Genomic DNA, 13,058 nt, shown 5'->3' with positions numbered 1-13,058 from the left:
CTTTCACACAAACTGACCTTAACCATCCAGGAAACAAGTGTCCTAAAACACGTGAAATTTACTAGATGCGATTCACTTGTGTTAAATATGTAAGTACAGACCAAGATGAGATCACTTACTAGAGGGTATGTTAGGAGTTGGGCTTATGTTTGTTCATTGTGCTGTTGTATGCAAACATGTATCTATGAATACACACATGTAGGCCCCAAACACTTAAAGTGCGTGCTTGGCCTTTCATAATAAGTCAATGGAAAGATACGAAATAACTAGTTTAGAACTAAAATTCTGCACCGTCTGTTTATAGGCAGTGATGTACCCTGATGCTTTGTTCCTATAAATTCGCTAGTAAACTGGGAATTAAAAAATTATTGAAAGCATCTCTACTCCTTATTTGTATATGTTCTGATAAAAGACTCACGTAATTAATTAAAAATGAGAAAATGCAACACAAAAACTAGTAAGCTATGCGGGTTCAAATGATTGATGCAAATGACTCGTAACAAGAGAAGCAGCTTAGGAACAGGGTATAGAGGAATTTAAAGTCTTTTTTTCCCAACCAGCTAAACTTTTGGCCATCAAAATGATCAGTGTGCATCAGATGATAATCAGCTATTTTACCTTGAAAATAATGTGAGAAGTGAAGCTTTAGAAATGTCAAGTGACCAAACAAGTATGTGCAGAAATTAACTTTTTTTTATTATATATCATATAATGTAGTAGTAAAGTTTGTTTGAAGTGCATGAATAAAAAGTTAGTGAAATTACAGGAGGAACAATCTATATAGCAATAATAGGTGCATTCCCTGTGCATCTGAAAAAAAAAAAAGAGTTTTCACTCATTTTGGCCTAAAACTTAAGTGTTCAGGTTCCCAGGATTCTGACATCAGAACCCGGATAACACTGATTAGAACCATAGGGGCTTTACAATAAAAGCTAAAATATTGACCATATGATGGCAAAAAGTCTTATTTTGTGGTTAACTTATTCTCTTCTAGCTACTCTCTGATGAAGTTGGTGGCGCTGTGGAAGAGGACCGCCGCCTCCTGGACGAGGACCGGGACCGCTCAGCAGTGTAAGTGACATGCTTGTCGTAGCTCTCCATCTGAGCCTCAATGAAATCTCTCTGCTGCTGCCTGATGGTCTGGCTTATGAGCCCAGGGAGGGCGTGGATGCTACCAATCAAAGTCTCTAATTTTGTTTCCAGGGTAACAATCCTCTTCTCGAAGTCTTCACTCCTTTCGTTTAAGTCAGAAATCATATCATACATGATATTCTGGGTCTGAAAAACAGGATTGAGAAGGTTAATTATACTTGCCCTGAACACAAACAGAGGTTTAGCTCCAGTCTCTTGCTGGTGGCATTCAGTATAACAGGGGTGTCAGCAAACTGAACAGCTCATCTTGCAAAGTCAATTCATTGTATCTGTTCAATACCAGGATTTATAACAGAAATATAAGATCTTTGGTTCAGTTGTAGAAAATGTGGAGCAAGTACTGCTACTGGTGGTATGCCCAATGATTGTAGGCAGTATCAGGATAGATAAAAACATTTCAATTTAATATTTATATATGTATGTTAAAGGTTGTCACAAAGGTTAGTACACATCAAATTCATTTTGCAACACATAACATTAGGGCAGGGGTAATTTTTTTAAAATGGGCAGAATCAAAGAACAATAAATAATACAGAAGGATAAATAATAATACAGATGGTATTGGGATGTAGCAGAAATGTTGAGGGTAGAATATAAATGAAGTTTAGGATTAACTGGTTTTACAATTTTGTAATTTAAAGCAATAAATTCCTAAATATTGTTTGTTATCCTTTGTTCCAAATTATAGGCCTCTCTCCATTGGGTCAAATGGAAATTTTACAGATAGAGAGAATATTAGTTGAGGGAGATACTAAAGTTACCAGTCTACCTTATTGGCTGTGGCTCTGACCTACTGGCTAAGGCTTAATTAAAGCTAAGTGGTTAAAATAGGAAAATGTTTCTGGATTCCTAGTGAACTTTGAAATGGACTGTTTTGATCACAGGATATCCATAACTCTGATTTCTCGGTATATTTCCTGAGTAGCCCGGAGACAAAGAGAAAGGACTGATCAGCTCAGAGCTAGAAAAGGGAAAAGGCTGGTGAAGGGGAGGAAAAGGTTTTAATCTTAGTTTAGAGCAGACTTTCCCAAGTCTGAGATCCTTTCATTTAAGCTGTCCTTCCTTCTACTTCATTTCTCTTCTATCATATGCTCTTCTTCTGCTTAACAATCTTTTAAAGATGGTAAATGAACTGATAAGGGAGTTACCATTCAGAATATAGGCACCTTGTTTCAGTTTGATCAGAGACATAGTGCATACACTTAATTTTACTACATAGTCTTGAGAATATGTGGACAGCATCCATTCATTTACAAAAATACTGAGCCTTTATGGTACGTACAGTCCTGTGGTCAAAATAAGTACATTAATAAAGAAAGAGCATCTTGCCTCACAGTGGTACTCTTGAAGTAAAATTACATCTCTGCATCATATTCCAATGTGGTCTGTTCATTTTTCCATAAAAATATCCATTAAAAATCATTTAACCTAGGAGTGATGGAGCTTGCCCATCTTTTTTTCATATGTCCAAGTAACAGCCACATTTATACACATTAATCGAGGATGTCTTCATACATTATATATGTTATGTCCAGTTTATATGCATGATATATGCTCTCCTAGGGTAAATCATTAAATACTTACCATCTTCATCTAGTAGGTGGTATTGATATACATTGAAATGAATGTAATTTAGATGCATTATTTAATGAGACTAGGACAAATACTTGTAATTTTTATGGATTATACTTGAGGCTTTAGTAAAATCATGGCTGATTTCTCAAACAAAAAAAACAGTTTGTAAGATGCAACTGAGAGTCGCCTCTTTCAAAGCATTTGGGTAAAAGGCAGAACAATTCTATAAATGCTATTCTAATATCACCTTTAGAACTCACCCAGGAAAATGCAATGTTTTGATAGCTGACAAATATTTATGTTTTAAGGATGGGTTTTATGTTGGGAGAAACAACCAGAAATTGATCAGATAAATGTTGCAAATAAGGTAGAATAATTTGGAGACCATTAATGTACTTTTTAAAAAGTGGTATGATTTTGAAATAATGAAATGGAGAAAGAACCATAAAAAAATGATCACTTTGGGGTGAAAACTTTCATTTTAGGATGTAATTTCTGGTATCTTTTATTTTTATTTCAACTTTGCATTCTTTTGAGTTTGCTTAAAATACATAGAACAAAATTTAATTGATGAGTCCTATTCATTCCTGAATATCACACTCACACCTCGGATGCAGTTCTGCTCTCATTGGGATGAGATTTACATGCAAATAAAAATCCCACAGGTATTGTCTCCTATTCCACTTAAGCTTCTTATGGTACTTCCAAATCACTGTAACTAGGAATGTTTTTAGAATGGGGTTGAATAATGTAACAGGGAAAGAGTACATTAAATGAGAGTTATAGAAACATTCTTTTAAGTTGGACCATCATTTTAGGATGCTTTTTTGGTTTGATTTATTAATTAAATTTGGGTTGGGATCCTCTTGAAACATGAATGATTAGTGGCTGATTTCAACAGATGCAACTATGAGGGCTAAGTACCTCAGGCTTACCTTTGCCAAGTCCACCAAGGTGTTTGCTTGGTCATTCAGTTTCCTCTGCTCCATTTTTACACTTCTTAATCTAAAAGACAGAATCTGATATCAGAAAGGTTCCCTTCTTTCTACAGCAATCTTATGCCTTCCAAAGAGCATGCACAAAATTGACAAGAGCAAATAACTGCATGGATAATGCCTTGAATATTTGGGGTAAGTCCAAACTGGTTATGTGTCTGGTTCAATGAGAAGCATGCTTCCCCAACACCGCAAAAAAGAAAGGAGAGAGAGAGCAATAGATGAGATGTCCTTAGGACAACTATTTACTGGTAAAGTTGAATTCAGAAAGACTCATAAGGATTTAACCATATGAGAAAAAGCCAAAACATTCCTTAAAGCCCCAGTATCATGACAAATAGACATAGGAAGAAATATGCAAAAGCAACTGGAATTTCATCGATGTTGGAGCAATGAGCACCTTCCTATGCCTACATGACTAGATACAGGTATTAGCCCTGTTTAGTCTGAAATGGATTGGGTTAGGTATTTGAACCTGATGAAAACACAGTGATAAGTGAGATTCTTATTAACAAAAAAAAAACTTTTATTCAACCAGCAGCAATATAACACAAAACACATAATTATTATCTTTTTCTTCACTGTATTTCGTTTAACTTTTATCTTGAACTGCCGTTAAATTTGAAGGGAGGCCAGACCATTTCCTAGTAAAAATTTCCCTTAATTTTCAGTAGCTACTGTTAAACATCATTGTATGTACCTGATGAGGAGTCAATTAAGAGTCAAAAAATGGTATTAGAAAACATTTTTAGGTAAGAACTCTGCTATTCTTTAACTTTATTTACTATATTATTTTTCAACAAATATTTATTCAGTGTTTACTGTGTGCCAAGAAAGATTTTCCAATAAGACAAATGTGGTTTATTGTTCCTTAAGCTAACAACTAAAAGCTTTTTCCCAAAAGAGAAGTAGGTTCTTCTAAACTATTTAATGAAAACAAACAGTCATGCCAATCTTATTTTACTTTGATGACAAGTCATTTTATAAAGTATAGTTTTAATGCTAGAGAGAGTATTTTATATTATTTTTCAATTGAAATGAAAGGTAATTATGTAGAAGGAATAAAAACTCACAGGGCAAGATTTTACTGCCAGGGAGATTTCTATAATATGTTCATAATGTTCAGTGATTTTGTTCTGAAACTAGGATATCCAATATGTCACCAAATCTGCTCTACAGTGAAGATGCAGTGCCTTCTGCCAGTAGGTTTAGCTGACACCTACCTACAACACGATCTTTACCAGTCTACAACAGTTGAAGGTTATAACTTCTCATTGCGACTATGTGTTTATTAGAACACTGGAACGAAGTTAACTGGCTCCTTTTTATGCTATTACAGAGATGGAATATGTCCTAGGCTAAAATAAATTTACAAGCATGTATTTAGATCCAATATATTGTTGAGAAAAATTTCTCTCAGTAATTAATAGGGTTACAATTTTTGATGTGTGCCTTTGGAAAACAGGCAACTACCCCCACCCTATATCCCCTAAAAAGAACACTTAGACATCTGTGGGTCATTACACAGAAGTGTACTAAAGAAAGAGCAATGTACAACAGTGGATTCCATCCTCACTGACTCTAACTGGACCTTTAGTTCCTTTACATATGAAATGAAGTGTGTTAGATTAGAACAACGTTTCTGCACTGCTGGATTCATACCAACAGAGGTATTCTAGATGACTTTAAGTGATACTTAAGATGGAAAACAGTTATTCCTTTCAGTTCTCTTCTAATTCTTCATTACTGCAAGAAAAACGTCACAGGCTGGTCCCACTCTGTCTCTGTCTCCTAACACCTGCTTTAAAAAAAAAAAAAAAAAAAGCAGAATCTCAGCTCAGAGCTTTCTGCAGGCAACAGCCTATGGCTGGAATTCAATACCAGTATTCCAACTATCAATTGGCAATTGCCTTTACCTTTATTCGTAATATTTTTAATCCACTTGTATAAAAATGGATTAAAATTTCTATAAAGGAATTTGTATAAAGTTTCATTTTCAAATTTAAGTTGTAGTATTGGTGGCACAGAAATGATGGTAGTTTCGGCTCTGGACCAGATGCCTCCAGCAAGTAATGAGTACAGAGAAAGTCCTGAATTCTACAAGTCAGGTTAGAACAGCCAGTGGCAGTTTCTTAGCTTAAGTGGGTACTTCATCTTGTAAACAACGGGGCCAAATTTACTTCTCTTGGATTACTATACTATGTCTGACAGTAGAATTTTGCCCATTTTATTTTCTACTAATCTGGAAAGCTGACATAGAGTAGCCCTATTCGATTGGAATTCCTTTAGATTCCGGAATCATCTTGTCTTGTTGCTTGTTTCTTACACTGCCTGTAATGTAGGAGAGGTGATAGAAAAAGCCTGCTTAAGCTGCAGCTGCCAGAATAAAAGGTAACATGCAGATGTGTATTACACTTTTTTCCCCCCAAAAAAAGAAGAATAAGAAACATATGTTGATTTCTTCCTTGTGAACTTCACTTATCACAGGAAAATATCATGATTTTGGATCACATTTCCATAGCAGCAATCAGACTACTAAAATTCACAAATAAAGGATCTGCTGGGTGCATGCAGCCAGTAGAAAATTCTGCAAATGTTGAAAGGAGCGGCTCACACAACTTACTTCCGAGCTCTATTTTCATTTTGTTGAAATAAAAAGACAAAACAAAAGAAAAGAAACTGTAAAATATTCTGGAACAAAATAACACAATGTGGTGCTCAGTTGTGCACAGGGGGCTCGATTCATTAGCTGGAAGATCCTGTAACGGTTCTGCAGGATTTTGACATATTGGCCAAAGAGAAACACTACTCCATTATCCTTCTTCATTGCTACTATACTTTCTCATCTGAAAGCACTCAGCTTCCTCCTGAATAAGAGTTCAGAAGGAAGAGCATGCATAAAGTCATCATGGCCTCTTGATATTTGATGTTCAAGTAAACAACAAGAAACATTTTTGCCTAATATGAATGTGATATGGTTAAAAGAACAATATTTGAAACAAAGGCATTATAATTTTTTTTTTTTGTCGGGGGGTACATCTTTTCCAAATTAGGACAACCCAGAAGCCTGGGATTTCTGAAAGGCAGGTAATCCAACTCTCATGATATACAAATCAAGTAGATTGGATTTCTTGGCTCTGAAACAAATTCATGTTGGTCCATAGTTGAAGTAAAAGAATGATAAACTTTAAAGGTAAGGTTGCTACCAGAAAAAGGGTTAAAAGTTAAGAGAAAGAGAATACTTCATGGCACTAAGTGACAATCTAAAAAGAAAATTACTGAAAAGAGGGCACAGGCCTGGACAGTTCAGCATCCAACAGAGAATAGAGAGGCTATGAAGTTTGGAAAAGAGAAACAGAGTTGAGACAGCAGGGACTGGTAGAAGCAGAGAGCTGCTGAAAAAGCACTCAGGACAAATCAGAGAGTAGGAGAGGCCAGGAGTGATCTATCCAATGAATTTTAACATTTTTCTTCAGCTAGTAAGGTCTGATTGTACCCAGTGCCGACAGATAAGGCTGAGGGTCTCAGTGGATCTGCACAGTGGGCAATGGAAGCCTTGCCCTTCGGAATCGAGCCCTGTGTGCTTTCCCTATGACTTCACTCCCTAACTTCCAACACTAAGCTAAACTGAAAGGTAAGTATGCATGATTAGAATGATCTAGCCACACAAAGCTTGTATGAATAAACACAGTTACACTTTTACAAAGTATAAATGTCCCCCACTTCAACGGAAACCCGGTAACCCCAAGATACATTTATAAAGCAATTCAGAGCATTTCTGAGTTGCCTGAAGCTTATCTGCTTTAGAAGTACACATTGCTACAGAAGAAACAGAATAAGAAATGTCTGACAGAAGCAGAAAAATCACAAGTAGCTTCCTCTGTCACGCTGTCCAAATAGAGTATACTAAAAGACCCCATGCCAGCGACTCCACAGTGCCCACCCTTAAGAAAGGGCCGACACGCCTGGTAGGGTGTGTTTGCAACTTGCTTAGTGACAGTTTTTAAGCTTCCCCAAATACTTTTTTTTATAACATTTTAACGTAAAAATGTAATAACCTACGGCAAAGTTGAAAGCATTTTACAGTAAAAACCCCTCCATTCTCCCCCAGGCTTCTGAATGTGAATGTATTCTGAACATAATAGTCCAGAACAGTCTTATATTACAAGATGTAATACGAATCCCCACTGCACATGGCTACAGAACCGTATTACAAAAACTATCACAGCATTTTTTTGGATTTGTTGTTGTATGAGAAATTATTAAAGGTAAATCACATGTAATTTTCCATTTGATAGGTCAGACTGACAGGAAAGGACCCAGATAAGATCCTGGAGGCAATGGGATGTGTGGCTGCTCAACACATAGACCGACCACACTTGCTTACTGCTGTGTCATCTCACACCCTTCCGCCCTGGACATACATATCTTCTCACACGCACTAAGGTAAGGTTTCTTTTTAACATACTAAATATAGGTTGATATCAAAATATTAAAGGTACAAAAATGATTTTGCCATGCTATGGCCTGCGGACCTCCGGTATGAATGTTGGGGTGACTGTGTAGTATGGTTTTAGCAGGGGAAGATCACTCTAATAGGAGAGGTGTGTGAGGTGAGTCCCTTGAGGAAGATGCCTGTTTGACAGGAAAACAGGTTGAGGAACGTGGAGGCGAAAGCTCAGCATCTCTGGGTGGGGAGGCAGGAGGCGTTCTTCTCATTCTCTTCAATCTAAACTTCAAGGAATCAAGATGTCTAGGCAAGTGCTCCTGGGTGGTGGTTCTGGGTTAGGAGTGTAACTGTGAGGTCTAGAGCAAGTTCCCTCTTGTGAGTCGGATGAAATAGAATGTTCCTTTCTGTGTTTTTCCTTATTCTAAGAGTATTATTTGAAAACTACAGCCTTGTGTTTTCCTTACCAAGGGAGGAAAACCATAGTGGTGTGTCAAGTCACCGAGCTACAGAGGAGAGAGCATCACTATCGTAGGAAAGTGTGTTAGTAAAGCTGGGGAAAGAGCGTGAGTGAGTAGCAATGAAGGCCAGATACTCTAGCATATGTGCAGAGCCTGCCTCTACTATAAATCTCAGGATACTTGAGTTTTAATTTCTGTGGAAGTATGAATCTGTCCATGATAACATATTCCACATTTTCAGTGATACCTATTTAAGCAGGGCAGTTCAATGGACAGGTTTTGTATTCTAGGGTAGAAGATGAATGCTTAGTAATTTCCTACAACATGTTAGTGGTACCATATTACATAGGAATTACCTGAACATGCAAAATAAAAATTTCAGCCTTTGAGTTTTCTTGTCTGTTATACTAGTTGGCTCTGAGAGACAAATCTCATTGGATAGACAAAGCATCTTGTATTTACCCACCTTTCCATTATTACCCTGGTAGGTTTCATAAGGAAAGCCACTGTTCTAAGCCACAAATGTGACCATATCTGCTCTTCTCCATACAGAAATGGTATTAAGAGCAAGTCTGCATGGCATGACAGTCGATACCCACATGAATAATACTTACAGTAAGGATGCTGCCAGCCTGGAGGAGAAAGACCCTGTGCTTTAAAATTATCAATGCATCGTACTAGATGTAGATTGCTACTTTAAAAGTCTATGTTAATTATATAACAATGGAACAGCACGAAGGATTTCAACAATAGTGGTTTGGATAAAGTTAAAATAATGATAAGAGAGTAAAAGGTCTATACAAACTAGAACATTTAAAATGAACACAGCCAAATTTCTGATTAAAAACTAATTTAAAATTCAAGTATTAAATCAGTTATATGCACTACATTCATATAAATATGTTTGAAGCTATGTTTAGAAAATAAAGCTAAAAATATCCTAGAGCAAACTATCTGAATAAATAGGTTAAATTAAGAAACACCATCTTAGCAGAAGTTATTCTAAAGAGAAACTGAGAAGACATTGATTTTTAACCTTTAAAGGAACTGAGGCTATTCTCAGGATCTTACTGTGGAATGATTAAATTGCCATATAACATCTTCTGGAAACAAACATGACAATGTTTTCTTTTTTCTTTCCTTATGAAACAAGAACAACCAAGTGCAAACATTGAAAGCCAAGAACACGAAAGCAGGATGAAAATGAAAAATGACACTTACTGATGAATAGCTTGCAGGAATTTTCGTTGATGTTTTCTTACTTTTGCATGATCTATCTTTTTTACTAGCTTTGTATTTTTGTAAATCAGCCATGTTTCCCTGAGTACATTGGCAGCTGCATTTTTTACCTGTTAAGAGAACAAACAAAGCAGTTGATAAATTCCAGAGCAGAATCCTTTGTAACTTTGCTGGGGGTCAGAGTCTTCATCCCAAGGATCATGGTGAGCTGTAGCTTCATTTAGTAACTATGACTCAAAATACTATTTTTCTTGAATCTATGCCTTTTTAGAAGTACCTATATCTGCCTGGGAACAACACTTAAATTGAAATAGAGAGATACTACCACTTTCTTTCTGCAGTAAATTCTATCCTACTCCTTCAGGAAACTTCTTTTTTATTCAACTTTTTTTTTTTTTTTTTTAATCAAGAGGTGTTGAGTTCTCCACTGTGTATTGCAATTGTTGTCTCCATGTTCTTCCTTTCCCTGGAGAAAGACAAAATGCCATGAGGCCAAGGTTAATCCTGTCCTTTGCAAACCTGCTTGGTATTTCTGGCTGTGTACTACTGGAAAGGCATGTTTCCAGTGCTGAATGTATAAGTACACCCAGAACTGATAGCCTCCCAGAGTGACTTAGCAATTTGTATGATTGTTAGCACACTTTAATTAACTGACAGAGTCTGTGTTATGATTTTGTTGGAAATTTAGGTACACTGCATTTCAAATGGATGGGAAAAATGAAAAGGGTGAAAGCATTGCAGTAACACTGCCAAGACCTACAGTAGCTGATGAAAGGCATGGATACTTAATCCAATCACTTGCTTTCTTGACGAAAGTCTTCAACAAATCCTGGGAGCTGATAAAGGGCCAGCAAGGGCAGATTCTGTCTTCTTCCTTGCTCACACTATGGGATCTGATGACCCACAGCTTTCACTTGGGCTTTTGGATTACTTACTATAAGAAGTCATTCCATTGAATTCTTTTGAGTGATGGATAAAGGATCACTTTATCCATGGATAAAGTGGATAAAGAGTCACAGGTTACTGGGGTGGTAGGTGGAGGAAGATAACTTTTTAAGAAAGGCAATGTCGTGGGGAAGACAAAACAATGAGCTGAGATTGATAACTGGGTTCTAAGTACTTGACTTTTTACTAACCAAGTCAGGCTGAAGTGATTAGCTTCGTAGGACTTTGGTTTTCTTGAACATCAGAAAGTTGGAGATAACGAATATTAAAGTTCCCTCAATCGTTAGATTTACAGTAAGAATGAGCTTTAGAATTATACTAAACTGTGGGCCCAAGTTTGTATTTATATTTTTCACTTGAGCAAAGAAAACATCAGGTTTGGTAACTGATGGTGAATTCTTTTCCATGGAACTAAAAAGTTTTCTTTCTGAGCAAAATTATATTGCTGGAACTCATTTTAAGAAAATGAGTGGTCTTTTTACAGTAAAGCTTCTTTTAGGAATGACTGGTTTGTAATGCACTGCCTCTGGATACCCATTAGACTCTGTACATGGAGAGAATCCTCAGACAAACAGAAAAACGATCAACACAGAAGACAAGTCCCAGCAATGTGTATAAGTGCCACCACCATCCACGGTGAAGCTAAAAGGAGTGCAAGTCGATTCTTCGATCCATCTTCATACTTCCATTTCCTCAGACAGCAAGGACAGCCACCTTTAGAAGCTTTTTGCATCTGATCCTCGTGTCCTTTCAAAGGTAAGGAAATGGGTGCAGCATGAATAGTCATTATTTGAGGACCTCGCTTTTAAGGAGAGAGGAGTGGGAAGTGACTGGCCAGCAGTCTCTGGGGTTGGAATAGCCTTTCCCTGTGAGGAAAGAGAGAGTCTCAGATCTCTAAGCAACTATAGATAACCTGGAAGATTGGCAAGGGGCCCTGACAGAGGCTCTCTCTCTGATTTTACCAGTCCAAGGCATAGAGGAGAAGCCTAGATCCCTGCCTGGTGAGGAAGGTGGAAAACCAGATAAGAACCCTGGGTAAAAACCAATGGGTCAGAAAAACAGCAACTGAACACAACAGTGCGCATTGTAGACTTCGGGTATTAGACCTCTGTCAGATGGATGGATTTCAAAAATTTTCTCCCATTCTGTAGGTTGTCTGTTCACTTCGTCAATAGCTTCTTTTGCTGTGCAGAAACTCTTTAGTTTAATTAGATCCCATTTGTCAATTTTTGCCTGTTGCAATTGCTTTTGGCATTTCTGTCATAAAATCTTTGCCTGTGACTATGTCCTGAATGGTACTGCCTAGATTTTCTCCTATGGTTTTTATAGTTTTGCGTTTTACATTTAAGTATTTAATGCACCTTGGGTAATTCTTGCATAAGCTGTAAGGAAGGGATCCAGTTTCAATTTTCTGCATATAGCCAGCCAGATCTCTCAGCATCATTTATTAAATAGGGACTCCTTTCTGCATTGCTTGTTTTTGTCAGGTTTGCTGAAGATCAGACGGTTGTACGTGTGTGGCCTTCATTTCTGTTCCATTGGTTTATGCGTCTGTTTTTGTACCAGTTTACCACGGTGTTTTAGTTACTGTAGCCCTACAATATAGTTTGAAGTTGGGTAGCATGATGCCTCCAGCTTTGTTCTTTTTGCTTAGGATTGTCTTGGCAATTCCAACTCTTGTTTGGTTCCATGTAAATTTAAAAATAGTTTTTTTCTAAATCTGTGAAGAATGGCAATGGTAGTTTAATGGGAATAACATTGAAACTATTTAATTACTTTGGGCAGTATGGCTATTTTCATGATATTGATTCTTATCTATGAGCATGGAATGTTTCTCAATTTGTTTGTGTCCCGTCTGATTTCTTTGAGCACTGGTTTGTAGTTCTCCTTGAAGAGGTCCTTCACTTCCCTCGTTAACTGTATTCCTAGATATTTTGTTCTTTTTGTAGCAATTGTGAATGGCAGTTCGTTCATGATTTGGCTCTCTGCTTGCCTGTTGGTGGTATATAGGAATGCTAGTGATTTTTGCACACTGATTTTGTATCCTGAGACTCTGCTGAAGTTGCTTATCAGCTTAAGAAGTTTTTGGGTTGAGATGATGGGGTTTTCTAGATATAGGATCCTGTCATCTGCGAAGGTAATTTGACTTCCTCTCTTCTTATTTGAATACCCTTTCTTTCTTTCTCTTACCTGATTACCCTGGCCAGAACTTCCCATACTATGTTGAATAGGAGTGGTGAGAGA

The 13,058-nt window shown here is 37.1% G+C and overlaps 1 protein-coding gene across 3 annotated transcripts in view; it reads right to left on the bottom strand.

Moving 5' to 3' along the window:
* Positions 1 to 671: 671 nt before the first annotated feature.
* Positions 672 to 13,058, bottom strand: part of KCNN2 (potassium channel, calcium activated intermediate/small conductance subfamily N alpha, member 2) — a 139,552-nt gene continuing 127,165 nt past the window's right edge. For all 3 annotated transcript variants that reach the window (XM_011963649.1, XM_011963650.1, XM_011963651.1), the window contains 3 exons: positions 9,852 to 9,979; positions 3,663 to 3,732; positions 672 to 1,278 (listed from right to left, as the gene is read on the bottom strand). In XM_011963649.1, coding sequence (XP_011819039.1) covers positions 991 to 1,278; positions 3,663 to 3,732; positions 9,852 to 9,979 — 486 coding nt within the window. In that variant the 3' untranslated portion in view covers positions 672 to 990. The remainder of the gene's footprint in view (positions 1,279 to 3,662; positions 3,733 to 9,851; positions 9,980 to 13,058) is intronic.

This window comes from Colobus angolensis, unplaced genomic scaffold (genome assembly GCF_000951035.1).
Source record: "Colobus angolensis palliatus isolate OR3802 unplaced genomic scaffold, Cang.pa_1.0 Scaffold62, whole genome shotgun sequence".
NCBI lineage: Eukaryota > Metazoa > Chordata > Mammalia > Primates > Cercopithecidae > Colobus > Colobus angolensis.
This window is presented reverse-complemented; position numbering and strand designations above follow the sequence as displayed.